This window comes from Ovis aries, chromosome 1 (assembly GCF_016772045.2).
Source record: "Ovis aries strain OAR_USU_Benz2616 breed Rambouillet chromosome 1, ARS-UI_Ramb_v3.0, whole genome shotgun sequence".
Taxonomy (NCBI): domain Eukaryota; kingdom Metazoa; phylum Chordata; class Mammalia; order Artiodactyla; family Bovidae; genus Ovis; species Ovis aries.
Window position 1 is genome coordinate 88,471,936 of NC_056054.1, and position 16,286 is coordinate 88,488,221.

A 16,286-nucleotide genomic window follows, 5' to 3' on the forward strand; every position below is an offset into this window, starting at 1 on the left:
TCTGTGTGACTGAGCAAGTTCTTTGCTTCCTGTGGGCCTCATGGTAAAAATATTTTGGAAAAATTTAGGAGGTGAGTTTGATGTTTTCTGAAAATCTCTAATAATACATGTTATATAAAGCACCAACTGGGGGTTTCCCAGGTGGGGCTAGTGGTAAAGAACACACCTGCCAATGCAGGAGATATGAGAGACATGGATCCCTGTGTCAGGAAGATTCTTTGGAGGAGGGGATGGCAACCATGTCAATATTCTTGCCTGGAGAACCCCATGGAAAGAGGAGCCTGGCAGGCTACAGTCCTTGGGGTCCCAAAGAGTCAGATATAAGTAAAGCAACTTCACACAAACTATTACATATGATTAGCATTAAAGTCTAAAGTAATTAGTTTGAAGAATATGGATAAGATAGAAATAGGCAAAAAATACCAAAGGATTATTTGCCTCACTCTCATTTCATTTCAAATTGCTACAACTTGGCTCAATCAGATACAGTAGTCAGTAACACAGGAAAAAAAAACAAAACCCCACTTGACTGTCCTTACTGGTTAAGAAAAGGCCAAATTAAACCTTCCATTGCAAAAATATTGCCAAAGAACTAAAAGTGTAGGAAACATAACAGAGATATACTCTTGTAGAGACATATTTCTGAAAACTTTAGTTCTAAGATGAACTTCTATACACAGAAATAATTTTTTTAACTTTAGTGTTTGCCCTGAGCAAATAATAAACATGATATGGAAAAATGCAAATATTTAAAACAATCACAATCGGTGGAAAAAGCATTATTTTAGTAAACCATTAATTAAAAAATTAACTCAAAAAATAATGAAAGGAATGTAAAATAGTATGGTAGAACTCCATTTCTATGGCATTAGAATATCACTCAAAAATCAAAACAGAGTTTCATAGCTATTCTCAAACTGCTCAATTGTTTATCTTAAAGGAATTCTGTTGAGGTTAATTGTGGTCAGTGTGTTGATAGCTCTTTGTCCTCTACTGGTTGCTTAAGAAATCCCCTTAGGACCTCAAGGAATATTTGGTTATACTTTACAGCTTCTATTTGCATGAGTAGTCAAGTAGCTCCATAGATATTTTTAAAAGATATATTTCCATAATTTAGCATTTCTAGACATTGTTTTTACTTTAAAAGAAACATATCTGTCACAATAATTTAGTGATGATAACCTTCCTTCAATGTAACTAGCAAGTAAAACAAGGAACCCAACAGCAAAGGGCAATTCAGCTATAAATTTTGATTCCCAAAATCATTCTTACTACTTACATAAAACTGCGGCGATATTTAACATTGCCCCAAACAAGCATTTTTCTGGAGCCACTGTACCAGTGTCACTAGAAAAAGAAAAAAGAAAAAAAAAATAGGTATGAGGATTTCTCATATTAGATTTAGATATACACGTGTATTTCTTCTAATGGATAAGAAACAAAAGAGGTTATTTCAAATCCTTTATCTTTTTATAAATTCCATGACTCAACCCTTAATTTTATAATGAGAACATGACAATTTCAGCTCTCAATATATGATGTTCACTTTTTTCTCACATCACTTAAGGTTATTTCTTTTTCATATAATAGAATTCACTATAAATTGATAAAATAGCTATCGTTGTCATGTTGAGGTTGCATCTGCATTACTAACTTACACCAGTCAGGCACCATGTTTATCTGTCTCACCTGAATATTTCCTAAATACCAAAGATCCTTTCAGATCCTTTGGGCATCTGTTGTTCTCTGCCTATAATTAACACCTAACATGTTTTTCCATGTATTATTCTTGATTACTTTTTAAAAATATTTATCAAGCACCTAACAGGATTGTCAGACAGCATTTTAGGGACAAAAACACTGTGGAAATAAAAGAGACAAAGCCCTTGCCTTTGCCCTTCTGGAGATTCCACTCAAGGCCAACTCAGTTGAGTTCTCTCCTCTCTACAGCCTAGGTGACTCACACAGCTTCCACTCCAGACTTCTATTAAAATCACAGACCACACTGTATTGCAATGTGTCTGTTTACAGGCCCATCTTTCAGTGCAGGATGAAATGCATAGATCCTGATTAACACCCTACCATTTACTAACTGGGGAACCTTGAGTATGTTCTATGTATACCCACGGTTGCCCCCTATCTAAAAAACGAAGCTAGCAATTCCTTCCCAGACTCATCAGATCAACATAAGGAAATGAAACTGTGGTCATGCATGCAAAGTATCATGCAGCATAGCTGCAGGCACACAGAAGACACTCTGTGAATGTTAGTCCCTTCCCATTTCCTCAAACTACTGAAAAGATTAAAAAGACAAAGTTTTTATCCTCAAATTGAAGTAATATAGGAAGGAGATAAGAAGGATCTCAACCCTGATAATGGTAATCAAAAAAAAGAGGAAAGTCATATCCGCTAAGGAATCAATAATAAATATCTGGTGAATATTTGGATCAGGTTTAGGAAAGTAAAGTATCAAATACTGATTCAAAGGACTGCTCCTTCCAGCTCTAAAATGTTTCTTAAGACACAAAAGATTTTGTTACTCTTTGATCATCTTCAGAGAGTGGGGATTGTCTTTGCTTCTACCTTTCAATTTTTCAAGAATAAATGCATATGTATTATTCTTATAATCAGAAAAAAATTCATGGAACTTCCCTGGTGGTCCAATGGTTAAAACTCTGTGCTTCCAAGGCAGGGGGCATGGGTTTGATCCGTGGTTGTGGAACTAAGATCCCACAAGCTGCATGGTATCACCAAAAAATAAAAGTAAATTAGAAAAAAAAAAATCCATAATTTTAACTGTGGTATTCCAAATGATGCTCCTGTTTTAGATTACCCATAAGTAAGTAACTTATGGGGCTTCCCAGGTGGCTCAGATGGTAAGGAATCTGCCTGCATTGCAGGAGACATGGGTTCAATCCCTGGGTCAGGAAGATCCCTCGGAGAAGGGCATAGCAAACCACTCCAGTATTCTTGCCTGGAGTATTCTATGGACAGAGGAGCCCGGTAGGCTACAGTCCATGAGGTTGCATAGAGTCAGACACAACTGAGTGACTAACACTTTCACTTTCAAGTAAATAATAGCATGCACTTCCAAGATGGCTGGCTAAGTGTGCTCTGGATCAGAATGACAAACTGGCCTACAAATAAAAATAGCCAAGCCCATCACCTCATCAGCATCGCATTTCAACCCAGTGGTCATTATGCATCATTAAAAAAAATTATCTGATCACTATTATATGTTATTTATATTATTATACATATATTAAATACAAGTTCTTTTCTTTTTTTGGCCACGTTGCGTGGTTTGTGGGATTTCAGTTCCCCAACCAGGAATCAAACCCAGGCCCTTGGTAGTGAAGTGAGGAGTTCTGACCACTGGACCACCAGGGAATTCCCAAATAAAAGTTTAAATATTTTGAAATATAAAATACATAGACATTCTAACAATTTCTTCTTATACCCCAGTGGCTAGTCTCATGCACCCTACCTACACATTCATAACTTGAACCAAGAGAACACCTGAGGCACACCTGCAGAATTGTCTCTGAACTGTGAATTATCCCTGAGGTGAAATTTATATTTGGTTGTATGTCGTATGGGGAGTTTAACAGTGAAGTCTTGCAGGTAGGGTCTATGAGCTGAAAGGAACTTTGCAGAGTATCTAGTCTAACTCTATCATTTTTCAGATGAAGACAATGAGCCTAGGAGAAGTAAACTTAAGTACCACAGAGTTTACACACATTAAAATGTCGGAGGAAATTCTCCAGATAATACTACCAAGTTCATTAGCAAAAAAGAATTAAAAGGCAGCAGAACAGAGACAGAAAAGGAAGTGTCTAGTGTTCTATCAGAAAATCACACGCAGTACCATCAGAGAACTGAAACTCATAAAGAACTCAATGGCCTCAAATTATAAAGAGCTCTTTGAAATGAAAAGCAAATTCTCTAAGGGGAAATAAAAATGACAGAAGACTCTCACGAATATGTACGCTCTCTTGGGGTTACTAGAAAATGAACTGGCTCTTTAAGCTACAGGTCCTTAGATCAGAGTGGTGAACAGTGGTGACTTATCAAAATTATTCCTAGAACTGCAAACTTTATTCTTTGGATTTTATAAATCTTCTTAAAGTAGACTCAATCTGTTGGTGACCTGTGTGCTACACCATACCATTGTGGAAACAATAAATGAAATGGCACTGCCCTGATCTCTTCTTGACATTTAAAACAGATGAATTTAGCCTTTAAGTCTATCACCTTTAAGAAGTGCTCTATTTTCTGTGTTGGAAAGGTTATTTTTCAGAGGGTACACAAACAAATGAAACAACTACAACAACCAACCAAACTGAGAGGAAATCAACCAAGTCGTTAATCACTCCTGGAGGAGCAGAAACTAGAGGGAGGCTGGAAAAGACTTTGAATTTCACTTTTATAATCACTCTAGTACTGTTTAAAATGTGTTATAATAAAAATGTATTGCCTTTATAACTGGAAAAAAAAAAGATTATGGACATAGCACATGTAATCAAGTACCCATATTGAAATCACAAGTAGTTTTGATATTTCAAAAACATTATCAACAAATGTAGATACTTAGTGTGTCAGAAAAATCTAGGCAACATGTCATAAAGAGTAAGATCATACTCTCTAGATTCAAATGGCTCGCCTGGTCAAACTGAATCTTGGTTCCATCAATTACTGAGTCATACGCCCTTGAACAAACAACCTCCTTGGACCTCTTTTCTTCCTCTATCAAATGGGGGTAATAGTTCCTAACTCAAAGGGTGGCTGTAAAGATTCAATTATTTAAGACCTATTTAAGAAGAATGCTTAGAACATTACCTTATACACAGTAAGCAAATCAATTGATGTTTGCCATTACCGTTATCTTTGAAAGAAAGTGAAACTGTCAGTCACTCAGTCGTGTCCGACTTTTTGAGACTCCACGGACTGTAGCCCGCCAGGCTCCTCTGTCCATGGAATTCTCCAGGCAAGAATACTGGAGTGGGTTGCCATGCCCTTCTCCAGGGGATCTTCCTGATCCAGAGATAGATCTCGAGTCCCCCACATTGTAGGCAGATTCTTATTACTGTTTTTCTAGTATTGTTGAATTGTAAAGGGAAAACAATTCCAACTCTATCTCCTGAAACCTTGAATACTTATTTGGAAAACAGGCATTGAGGTGTCACAATTCACTAAATAAACCTTAATCATCTGTCTCCATATTTCTCTATGACACAGAAAGAACCAAATACAACTTCCTTTTTCTGCTTTTATTATTGTAATATCAAACATAAAATTTGACTTTCAAAATGTTAAAATTAAATGTTGAGTTCAATATTAAAACATGAATGATACATACCATTCGCCACAAGAATACATTTCACTGACCTGATATAAGGCAAAACAGGGTCAACATGGTGAAGTGTGATAGCAGTGATATATGAAAATATGAAAGCAGCCGCCGTCCAAATTACAAGGGCTGAAGGAAGGAAACTGAGGCCTTGCTGAAACCACCACATCTCAAACAGGTCTCCTGAGGCAGAAAAAAAAAAACAAATTAGGTAAGATTATTCAAGAGTATCTCATCTATTCTACTTCAGTCATCCCATCCCACAAAATTGTACTTTTCATCCTCAGCTGTTTCACTTCTGATCAGTTCCCACACCATCTACTGACACCTATTCTCCTTCAGTTTCGTAGTAAATGGAACCAGAAATCAACCACTTTCTGCATCCAGACACTATCTCTCTACCCCATCTTTCCACACATAATCAATTACTAAGGACTATTAATTTCACCTCTTGGATTTCCTCAAATCTGCCCCTTCTCTCCATCTTCACTGCTACTACTCTACCTAAACCACCATCATTTCTTGACCAGATTATTATTATAACCTTCTAAATGGTCCTCCCTTAGTCTGGGCCACAACCAACCCAGACTCTACTATATTTTTAAAAAAGCATTCTAATTCTTAAATACCAATCTGACCACTTTATTCTCCTCCAGAGAACCTTTCAGTGCCTCCCCCCATGCCCTTACAAGTTTTCTTTCCTTCTTAACATGGCCTATGGTCTTTTTATTGCCTGATCTCTATTTATTCAATACATTCCTCTCTGGCCACTTCTCTGTCCGCTCCCAGTTCCCTGCCCTAGCTACCATCATCTTCACCATCAATACAAAAACAGTGCTTACTGTGTCAGCAAGCCTACTAAGTACCTTAAACATATGATCTCCTTTATTCCTCTGAACAGAATCATAGAAGTTAAGAGAACTGCCCAAGGTCATAGGGCTGCAGTAGAGACAGTATTCAAACTCAGGCAGTTCCATTCTAACACCAATCATGATGCAAATCTCTTTCAGGTTGCCAACTGTGTCATGCCCTCTTGCACACCTTTGAACCTTTGTTTTGTCTGGCTACAAACAGTGTCACACCTCCTCCTCCACTACCACACATTAATTGCTATACATTTCAACTCTCAACTCTTCTAGCTTCATCTGAGTATTCCTGTTTTGTTTCCAACAGCACCCTTACTTTCTCAACAAGGACACTGCTTGTTTGGTTTTCTTTCTCACTTAACTTTAGAAGGCCTATCTATACTTATACCATACATCACCACTTTCTCCCTTAAATTCCAGACTGAGGATGTTGGTGAGTAATAAGGTGTCAATAATATGAATTAGGAAATATTAATTTATCTCCATGCATTTAATTTTTAAAAATATAGAAATACTTTCAAATTATAAGAAATTACTATTACACATGTGAAAATAATTTCATATTTGAAGGAGTATCTTCTCATAGTGTGACAGACTGCAATTCAGTATTTCCCATGAACTCTGTAAAAACTTACACTCTTATCTCCACGATCCTTGAACATGCTCAGCTTCCTCATCTCTGACTGACCTTCCAAACAATGAAACATCAGCCATTTTTGACTTGTACTTCTCCTTAACTCTGATCATCTGACTTGCTACTAAATATGTACATCTAAACCTTGCTAAATAAGTTTCTTTTCCTTTATCCCTAGAGTCACCATTGTACACCCAATTTGAGTAATTTCCTGTCTGAATCATCATAATCTCCTCTTTTCTGTTCTTTCTTCCTGTCATCCCTTAACATTCCATCAATTTTACTCCTCTATTTAGTTAATCATGCTAGTTCCCTGGGGCTTCCCTCGTGGCTCAGGTGGTAAAGAATCTTCTTGCAAAGCAGGAGACCCAGGTTCAATCCTTGGTTCAGAAAGATCCCTGGGAAAAGGAAATGGCAACCCACTCCAGTATCCCTGCCTGGAGAAATTCCATGGACAGAGGAGCCTGGTGGGCTACAGTCCATGGGGTCGCAAAGAGTCGGACATGATTGAGCAACTAACACTTTCACACTGGGTGTCTTGCTTGGGAACTCTCCCTAGGCAGTAAATTGGAGCCATTGTTTCCCATCTCTCAGGGATCACTCCCAGTCCTTCTTCACCTGATGCCAATTCCTTGCGAAGTTCCTATAGGACTTTCCCCAGCATGTTTCTGGACAATAATTCTTAATTTCTATAAATTTTCAGTAACTTCTAAAAATCTGAATTTTAAATCTTTAGGAGTCTAGTTTCGAATTTGTTGGTTCTGATAGCCCTTGCACACATTTTTTTTTCCAATTTTTGACTATGAGCTCCTGTTTGAAGTGAAAGTGAAATCGCTCAGTCCTGTCCGACTCTTTGCGACCCCATAGACTGTAGCCCGCCAGGCTCCTCTGTCCATGGAATTCTCCAGGCAAGAATACTGGAGTGGGTTGCCATTTCCTTCTCCAGGGGATCTTCCTGACCCAGGGATCGGACCCAGGGATCGAACCCGGGTCTCCCGCATTGCGGGCAGAGGCTTTAACCTCTGAGCCACCAAAGAACCTGTTTAGATGATCTTAATTGGGAGTATTCTAAAAGGTTTAGATTAAGGGTGAATCATTCCAGAGAGTCTGTATTTTTTCCAGGTACTCTGGCACATTATGAACCTGGGTTGACTTTAATTTCTTGGCTTCCCAGTTTTTCAGATCATGTATACAAGTAAATTTAAACTTTGAATCTGAGTGATGACAGGCCCTATAGTTTTAAGTTCTTATGTGGTATCTTTATTCCCCCACCTGGAGCTGTGATAAAAGGAACAAATTTGTGATTCCTCTCTGCCAGGAAGGAGATATTTCTTCCTAGCCCATCTTTCATTGAATATGTAGATTTTTGAGGCTCCTGGTTGATTTGAGGGAAGAGGTGGTTCTCCAAGGCCACGAGTTGTACAACTGCAAATGGGAATATTTACACTTTTTTTATGAAAAAGTCATCCCCTGACACACAGGCATCACCTACACAAATTATGTAACATGAATGGTGTCTCTGGAAGTTATACATCCGGGAGGTCAAAGGGTTATGAATTCTCTCTAACTTGGGTGGTAACAGGGGTATCATTTATCTGTAATTGTACTTTATTTCAAAGCCCCCTCAAAAGACACACTACTAGTTTACGACCCTGGTGTCAACTCTTCGACTTTTTAGCCCTGGGAATTTTCCCTTCTTTCCTATGAGGACTGCTATACATTTACAAGGCTAATATAATTTATTCAGCATTTGGGTATTTTGGCAAAAGGGATTTTCAAAAGATTTTGTCCACCCTATTGCTAGAAGCATGACCTCTTAAAAAACAAACAAACAAACAAACACCAAAACTCCCAGAATCCCAAGGGCTGTGTTAATCTCAGGTATGTTGGAGGCTGTGGTCCCAGTCAAGTTCCAGAATATGGGATAAAGTCAGAGAAGAGAGTAGGAGTGCTGGAGATAGATGATTCATTCTGTTCAAAGTTAGGGAAAGCACTGTCTTTGTCCAGGGAGAATGGGAAAGCCTATTTTATTTTACTTTTTCGGCCTTGCCACGCAGCTTGCATGATCTCAGTTCCTGGACCAGGGACTGAACCCAGGCCATGGCAGTGAAAGCCTGGTACTCTTAACTACTGGGCCACCAGAGAATTCCCACATGACCTCTTCCTTTAATTGTTTGTACATGTCCAGATCTTTCCTGTTCTTCAAAATCGGGCTGAGATACCATATCCACACAACCTTCCCTAATCCATTTGTATCTGGAAATAAACATTCCTTCTTCTGAGAACACCTGACTTGCACATCTCTTACAGCTCATTTTTTTGACAGTATAAAAATTGGGGAGGGTGTCTGAAGTGGATAAAATCCTTGATGAGGAATTCCCCTTCTCTACTCACAGAATAGGGACTTGCCCATAAAAAAGTACTCAATAACCCAAACCAGATGCTCATAAACCCCAAAAAGGTTCATGAATTTTCTATTTCAGTTAACAGTACAAGCAATCCCCAACTTACAGTAGTTCATCTTTACGATGGTGCAAAAGCAATTTACATTCAGTAGAAATCACATTTCAAATTTTGCCCTTTTCCTAGCCTAGTGATATTCAGTACAATATTCTTGTGACAAGATGCAGCTCCTGGTCATTTGCAACCATTCTTATTCCTAGCTACCACTGCTGCTACTAAATCACTTCAGTTGTGTCCGACTCTGTGCGACCCCATAGATGGCAGCCCACCAGGCTCGCCCACCCCTGGGATTCTCCAGGCAAGAACAGTGCAATGGGTTGCCATTTCCTCAATGCATGAAAGTAAAAAGTGAAAGTGAAGTCACTCAGTTGTGTCTGACTCTTAGCAACCCCATGGACTGCAGCCTACCAGGCTCCTCTGTCCATGGGATTTTCCAGGCAAGAGTACTGGAGTCGGGTGCCATTGTGCCTTCTCCACTAGCTACCACTTTAAACACTCAAGTACGATTCTCATTTCTTTTGGCCTGTGTTTTTCCTTCCCCTCCATCCATTCTACATGCGCTGCCAAATTAACTTTCCTAAAACATATTTCTGCTCAAAAACTTCTTTAAATAAAATCGTGTGAACTTGGGCAAGCTCCATTAATTTCTCTGAACCAGTTGCTCCTTTGAAAAATGACAAGAATATTATCGGCAAAGGCTGTACTGTCCAATACAGTCAGTACCAGCCACAGGCGAAGAGCTGACTCACTGGAAAAGATACTGATGCTGGGAAAGACTGAAGACAAAAGGAGAAGGAGGCGGCAGAGGAGATGGTTAGATAGCATCAGAGACTCAATGAACAAACTCGGGGAGACAGTCGAGGACAGACGAGCCTGGCTTGCTGCAGTCCATGGGGTCACAAAGAATGGAATAACTTAGTGACTGAATAACAACAACAAAGCCACATGTGACTATTTAAATTAAAAATTGCAATTCCTCAGTTGTACTAGATGCATTTCAAGTGCTCAGAAACCACAGCTGTAGCTACCATACAGGATGGTGAAAACATGGAACATTTCCATTATCATGGAAAAGTTCTGTTGGACAGTGCTGGATTACTATTACAGGGATTACACTGACATAGCACAAGTAAAGAACCTAAACACTTACTGATACTGGTACCTTTTAGTATTAACTGTTAAATGCTCTAAAAGAATGCCTGCTTCAGAGAGGTTTCCTCAAGAAGTAAATGAGATAATATATGTAAAGATGCTCTCACGGGTGGTCAGTAAACATTTGTTCCTCTTTTAGAATGAAAAAGATGAAAGTTCACAAAATACCAGTCTTCAAATATGCCCAAACTTGCACCTTTTTGTAAGTCCTGAAACTCACATATAAACAAAATAGAGGCTGTTTCAACCCACGTCTTTAACTTTAAAACATGTAAAATTTCAAGTCAATGCACCAATATTGCTCAAGGGTAGAGCACTATGCTATTAATTTTTTCTTTAAAGAGTTGATATGTGTGTATTTTATAATAATATATAGAATTAAATAATATTTTAAATCTGGGATTTCAATTTTCTCATTCTTTCTCACATTAGACACCTTTCACTGATCTCAAAAAGGATAAAATTAAATGAAGAACACTGAGTTCCCTTCCACAGAAGGAAAAACAATAACGAGGAAAAAAATGATAGCTTATTATTAAGCCAAATACAGCATTGACCAGTCCCTGAGATGCAATGGGAAGAACACAGTTGTAAGATCAGATTTACGTAAGTGCAAATCTCAGCTTTATCACATCCAAGCTGTACAATTTCAGGCAAGTTACTTAGCTTCTCTGAGTTTCAGTATTCTGATTTGTAAAGTAGCTATTCCTTAGAGTAGTACAGAGTAAACATACAAATAATCATGATGCTCCTGCTCAATCACTAAGTCATGTCCAACTCTTTCTGACCCTATGGACTGTAGACCACTGGCTCCTCTGTCCATGGGAATTTCCAGGCAAGGATACTGGTGTAGGCTGCCATTTCCTCCTCCAGGGGATCTTCCTCACCCAGGGATGGAACTTGTTATCTCCAGGGTTCCCTGCACTGGCAGGTGGATTCTTCACCACTGAGCCACCTGTGAAGCCCCATAATAATGATAGGTGATTTATCAACTCTGTACAACCACAATTAGCCACAGGGATGGGGAATGACAATTCTTAATTCCTTGTACATGTGAATCATCTTAGATTCCTATCTCCTTAGGTTTTGAGAGTTCTAGTTATCTAAATTGACAATTGAGAGGAAAAGCAGCAGCAAATGGTTGTTGTTCAGCTGCTCAGTCATATCCAACTGTTTGGGAGCCCACGGCAGTATGCCAGGCTTCCCGGTATTTCACTATCTCCTGAAGTTTGCTCAGCTCATGTTCACTGAGTCGGTGATGCCATACAACCATCCCATCCTCTGTCACCCCCTTCTCCTGCCCTCAATCTTTCCCAGCATCAGGGTCTTTTCCAATGAGTCAGCTCTTCGAATCAGCTGGCCAAAGTATGAGAGCTTCAGCTTCAGCATCAGTCTTTCCAATGAACACTTAGGTTTGATTTCCTTTAGGACTAACTGGTTTGATCTCCTTGCTGTCCAAAAGGCTCTCAAGAGTCTTCTCCAGCACCACAGTTTGAAAGCATCAATTCCTTGGCACTCAGCCTTCTTAATGGTCCAATTCTCATATCCATACATAACTACTGGAAAAACCATAGCTTTGACTATACCAACCTTTGTTGGCAAGGTGATGTCTCTGATTTTTAATACTCTAAGTTTGTCGTAGCTTTTCTTCCAAGGAGCAAGCATCTTTCAATTTCATGGCTACAGTCACCGTCCACAGTGATTTTGGAGCCCAAGAAAATGAAGTCTTTCATCGTTTCCATTTTTTCCCCATCTATTTGCCATGAAGTGATGGGACCAGATGCCATGTTAGTTTTTTGAATGTTGAGTTTGAAGCCGGTTTTTTCACTGTCCTCTTGTACCTTCATCAAGAGGCTCTTTAGTTCCTCTTGGCTTTCTGCCATTAGGCTAGTCTTATCTGCATATCTGAGGTTATTGGGCAAAAGGTTTACCAGTTTGCAAAGGTCCACTGAGAAATTTAAGTGCACCGAGGTGAGGAAGACTACTGTTGCCTGTGTATTATCACACTGAAAAGCTGGAAGCACTGCCAACCAAGCAAACTTGGAATTTTAATGCTTAATAATTTAAGAAACCTTTCAAGATTCTTGAAAATATGCAGGAATAACCTTCACATAGCAATGACAGAAACATTCAACAAAATGTTCTTGCATTTCTCATCTATCTTATCTCTGCTTTCCTTGAAGACCCCTGAATCAGAACTGCATCTACAAGTTTTAAATTCTGCAATATTTAAATGCCACCGGTAAAAAGATGAATTCTTTATGCTGTCTCCTCTAAGTGGTGACTGCTTAGGGACAATAAAAAAGTAAATTCTGGATATTCCAAGTGAAGAAAGAAAGCCACGGGTACACAGAATTATGCCCAAAGCAAAGCATAATAGTAAATGGTTATTTTTCTAAACTCTAATTTGGCCTTCTGATAAACATACTATTCTTGTAATGATTAAAAATTAAATAGTTTAGAAATTTAAGTAACACTTTTACAAGTCAGATCAAACATTACAGGGAGAGAAGTCGAGGGAGAATCTGATGGTGCATGGCAAATTAGAGCTGTATTTAGTATTGGTTTATAAATTTAAATTCGGGAGAACTGGAAAAATGTGGAGTTTTACAAATGTATCCTAAGTAAGCACAGTTGTGAGGATACAAAGGACTAGGTATTTACCTTTCTATACTGGACTTTCCTGGTGGCTCAGACGGTAAAGAATCTGCCTGCAATGCAGGAGACCCGGGTTCGATCCTTGGGTGGGGGAGATCCCCTGGAGAAGGGAATGGCTACCCACCCGTATTATTGCCTGAAGAAGTCTATAGACAGAGGAACCTGGCGGGCCCCGGTCCAGGAATCCCAGAGTGGGGCACGACTGAGCGACTAACATACACACCACACACAACACACACACACACACACACTACTCTGCTCACCCTAAGGCAGACAGGAGCTTCGGGTAAACACAAAATGAAAGTGAAAGTGAAGTTGCTCAGTCGTGTCCGACTCTGCGACCCCATGGACTGTAGCCCCCAGGCTCCTCGGTTCATGGGATTTTCCAGGCGTGAATACTGGAGCGGATTGCTGTTTCCTTAGCAAGTCACCACAAAAACCTTCCTCCCCTACCCCACCCTTCCAAGGAATCCAAGCCCGGGAGTGACAAAGGGAAGGTGTACTCAATCACATTTTTTTGTGGGACTGGGGCAAAGGTTCTCGATAACCGCTTAAAACAAATAAAACCAAGGAATTATTTACACCCACCGCTGCCTTCTTCCGGAGGCACAAAGAACTGGGACGAAGAGCTCGATTAATCCGTGCCTGAGGCAAAGAAAAGACGTGGAAGGCGGAGGCTTGGTAGGGCTTGGGGCAAGCGAGGCGTGGAGGAGTGCGGGGGAGGGGGAAAGACCAAGAACTCACACAGAAAGGTGAGGCGCGGAGACCTGAACCCAGCCTGCACCCACTCAAGACCCCTCCTCCCCACTCGGACTCCCAGCAGTCCGTCCGCGCTCCGGCTGCCATCTGGTCCCTCTCCCGCAAGTCGCACAGCGTGGTCCCTGGAAGCTGGACGCCTCGCACGCCCGCCACGGGGTTGTGGGGCTCCTGGCAGCATCCCCCTCTCTGACCCGCCAGATCCCACTCTCTAATACACCCCTACTTAGCTGGGGCTGGAGCCGGCTCTCATCCCCTATTTGGCCTACCTCGCTCAGACGACCCTGCCAGTACAGGCCGCCGGGTCTGGAGGCGGCCGGCTGAACCGAGATGGGGCAGGGCCCCGAAGCGCGCTCCCGAGCAGCCAAGCCGGTCCCGGGGCACGCTCACTACTCGGAGGTGCGCGCTCGCGCCGCCGCCTGCTCCGACACTGTATCCCTTTACGGCAATCGCGAAGGTGTCGTGAACGTGCTGCCGCGGATCAGAGTCACCCAGTCGGCTGGAGTCGCAGGTCTTAATTCTAGCGGTGTGCTTTTGCGGGCCGTGGTAAGGTTGCGAGGCTCGGTCCTGGGGAAGCAGCCAGAGTATAAAGAATGTGTCGGGGGCCACGATTCTCAAAAGGGGCGGAGAGAGGGCTGCAAGTTGTGGGGTGGGGCATTGGAATATATCTCTGTATGGACTCGCGCGAGGTGAACGCAGTTTCTTCCTCGCGCAGTTAGCCTCGCGCGCGGGCTTGTGGGGAGGGCGAAGGGCTAGTGCTCCTCTGACCCTGGATGGAGAGATTGAAGTGGCGCATTGCCAGCGCGAGAGCTCGGGGGCTGCTGTGCTGGGTGTAAGGCTGGAGAAAACCTCGGCGGCCCGGGCTGGGCGGGCCGAGGGCTAGGGGCGCTGCCTGCGCGGAACCGACCTTGCCTGTCAGGTCCACACCCTCCTGCTCAGGTGTTGCTAAAGTCCACAAACCGTGTTGAATCCTGTGCCGAATTTGCCTTCCGCTTGGAATACGGTGCTGGTGACTCGTGGCTAGGGCCACACTTCTTGGTCAGCAACTTTTCTAGAAATCTCAGAGTATACTGACGATCTCTAAGGTTGCCACCTAGGATTTATTTCAGAAGTATTCTTGGAAGGACGGAAGGGTTTGCTTGCTAGTCTTTGCCGGTGTCCCTAGAACACTAGATGAATGGGATCTTTAAATGTTGCTGTGTTTAACTTGTTTTTACTCCAGTTCGGTGATTGGCGTTTTTGTGTCATTTATGACATTTTTCATCATTGGTATTAATATATATGTATGATTTTGCTTTAAGTCTCTTAGTTCATTGATGAATCCCTGTTAACGGTAATAGGCAAGTTCATAATTATCTTTAAACAAACGTTAGGGTCGTGTGTGTAAACAAGGAATAAAGATTCTGTTTCTAGTCTCGTACTGCTGGGCATGTGTTCAGTGGAGGTGTTGAATTGAGAGCATTTGGACCATAAGAACTTAAGAACCATTGGCTTTCACGTAAAATTCCAGATATTGAAGTTCTGAAGGCATTTTGCTACCTATTCATTTCGTGCTGAACAAAAACTATTTGGAAGCCCCTTGTGCAACTTGTCTTTACAACCCTTGCATTTAGGAAAAAAGCCAGATAAAGCTGCCTCTTGTATTAACCTGTTCTGACAGAGGTACCTTCATTTGTTGTCCAGCTATTAGATTATTATTGAATATTTACAATTATGGTTTCATAAATGCATTCTTCTTCCTCTCCCATACCCAATCTCTTAAAAATTTACTTTATAAACACTATTATATGTTTGATATTTAAATATAAACTTGTTTTATAACCCCCGTTAGATATAACTGCATAGTCAGTGTGTTTTCTAGGCAGCAGTAGACTTGATAAGGCTAAAAGTGCCGGTGACATTCTTTTTGAGGGTCATGCTATGCTGTCTCTTTTAAGGGAATAGGAAAATAATCCACCAAATGTTAAGCTTTGGCTTTTTTTGCTTGTTTGTTTCTGAAAGAAATTGTTTCCTTTTTTTTTTTAAGGAATGCAAGGTTTCACTTCAGCAAAGCAGTAGATCTAAATTGTGTTACACAGTACTGTTTTAGCTTCCAAGTCTTCTGAAAAGGCTTTTGTTTTTGGTAACTTGTTCTGTGTATCACTTGTTAAATAATGCTGAATGTAATCCTGTGATCCTTTTAATTTTTTTAAGCTTGATTTTTTTATAGTTTGCTCTGCCTCCCAAATATTGTTCACCACTGGTATTTTCCTTTAATAGTGCCATAGAAGTGGAAAGAGCTGTGTAGTCACCAATTCCTGTGAAAGGGTTGTAAACATACTGCTGAATCAGTGCAGCTCAAAACTTGGCACTCTTAGACAGAGGGGGGATGGGAATTCTGGAATTTCACACTACAGGTTGGATATTG

The 16,286-nt window shown here is 40.8% G+C and overlaps 2 protein-coding genes across 11 annotated transcripts in view; one reads left to right on the forward strand and one right to left on the reverse strand.

The window, feature by feature from the left end:
* The window catches only part of DRAM2 (DNA damage regulated autophagy modulator 2), a 29,511-nt gene extending 15,237 nt beyond the window's left edge, over positions 1-14,274 (reverse strand). For 2 of the 6 annotated variants that reach the window (XM_042252249.1, XM_060412520.1), the window contains exons 1-4: positions 14,149-14,274; positions 8,123-8,275; positions 5,389-5,533; positions 1,280-1,347 (exon numbers count right to left, since the gene is read on the reverse strand). In XM_042252249.1, the coding sequence (XP_042108183.1) occupies positions 1,280-1,347; positions 5,389-5,533; positions 8,123-8,201 (292 nt within the window). In that variant the 5' untranslated portion in view covers positions 8,202-8,275; positions 14,149-14,274. Of the gene's footprint in view, positions 1-1,279; positions 1,348-5,388; positions 5,534-8,122; positions 8,276-13,711; positions 13,769-14,148 lie in introns of those variants that run through there. The other 4 variants (XM_004002311.5, XM_060412529.1, XM_060412530.1 and 1 more) reach the window with 3 other exon arrangements.
* The window catches only part of CEPT1 (choline/ethanolamine phosphotransferase 1), a 38,483-nt gene continuing 35,900 nt past the window's right edge, over positions 13,704-16,286 (forward strand). For 2 of the 5 annotated variants that reach the window (XM_012178375.4, XM_004002312.5), the window contains exon 1: positions 14,363-14,425. The gene's annotated coding sequence lies outside the window, so the exon portion shown is untranslated. Of the gene's footprint in view, positions 13,805-14,362; positions 14,426-16,286 lie in introns of those variants that run through there. The other 3 variants (XM_042252225.1, XM_042252224.1, XM_012178381.5) reach the window with 2 other exon arrangements.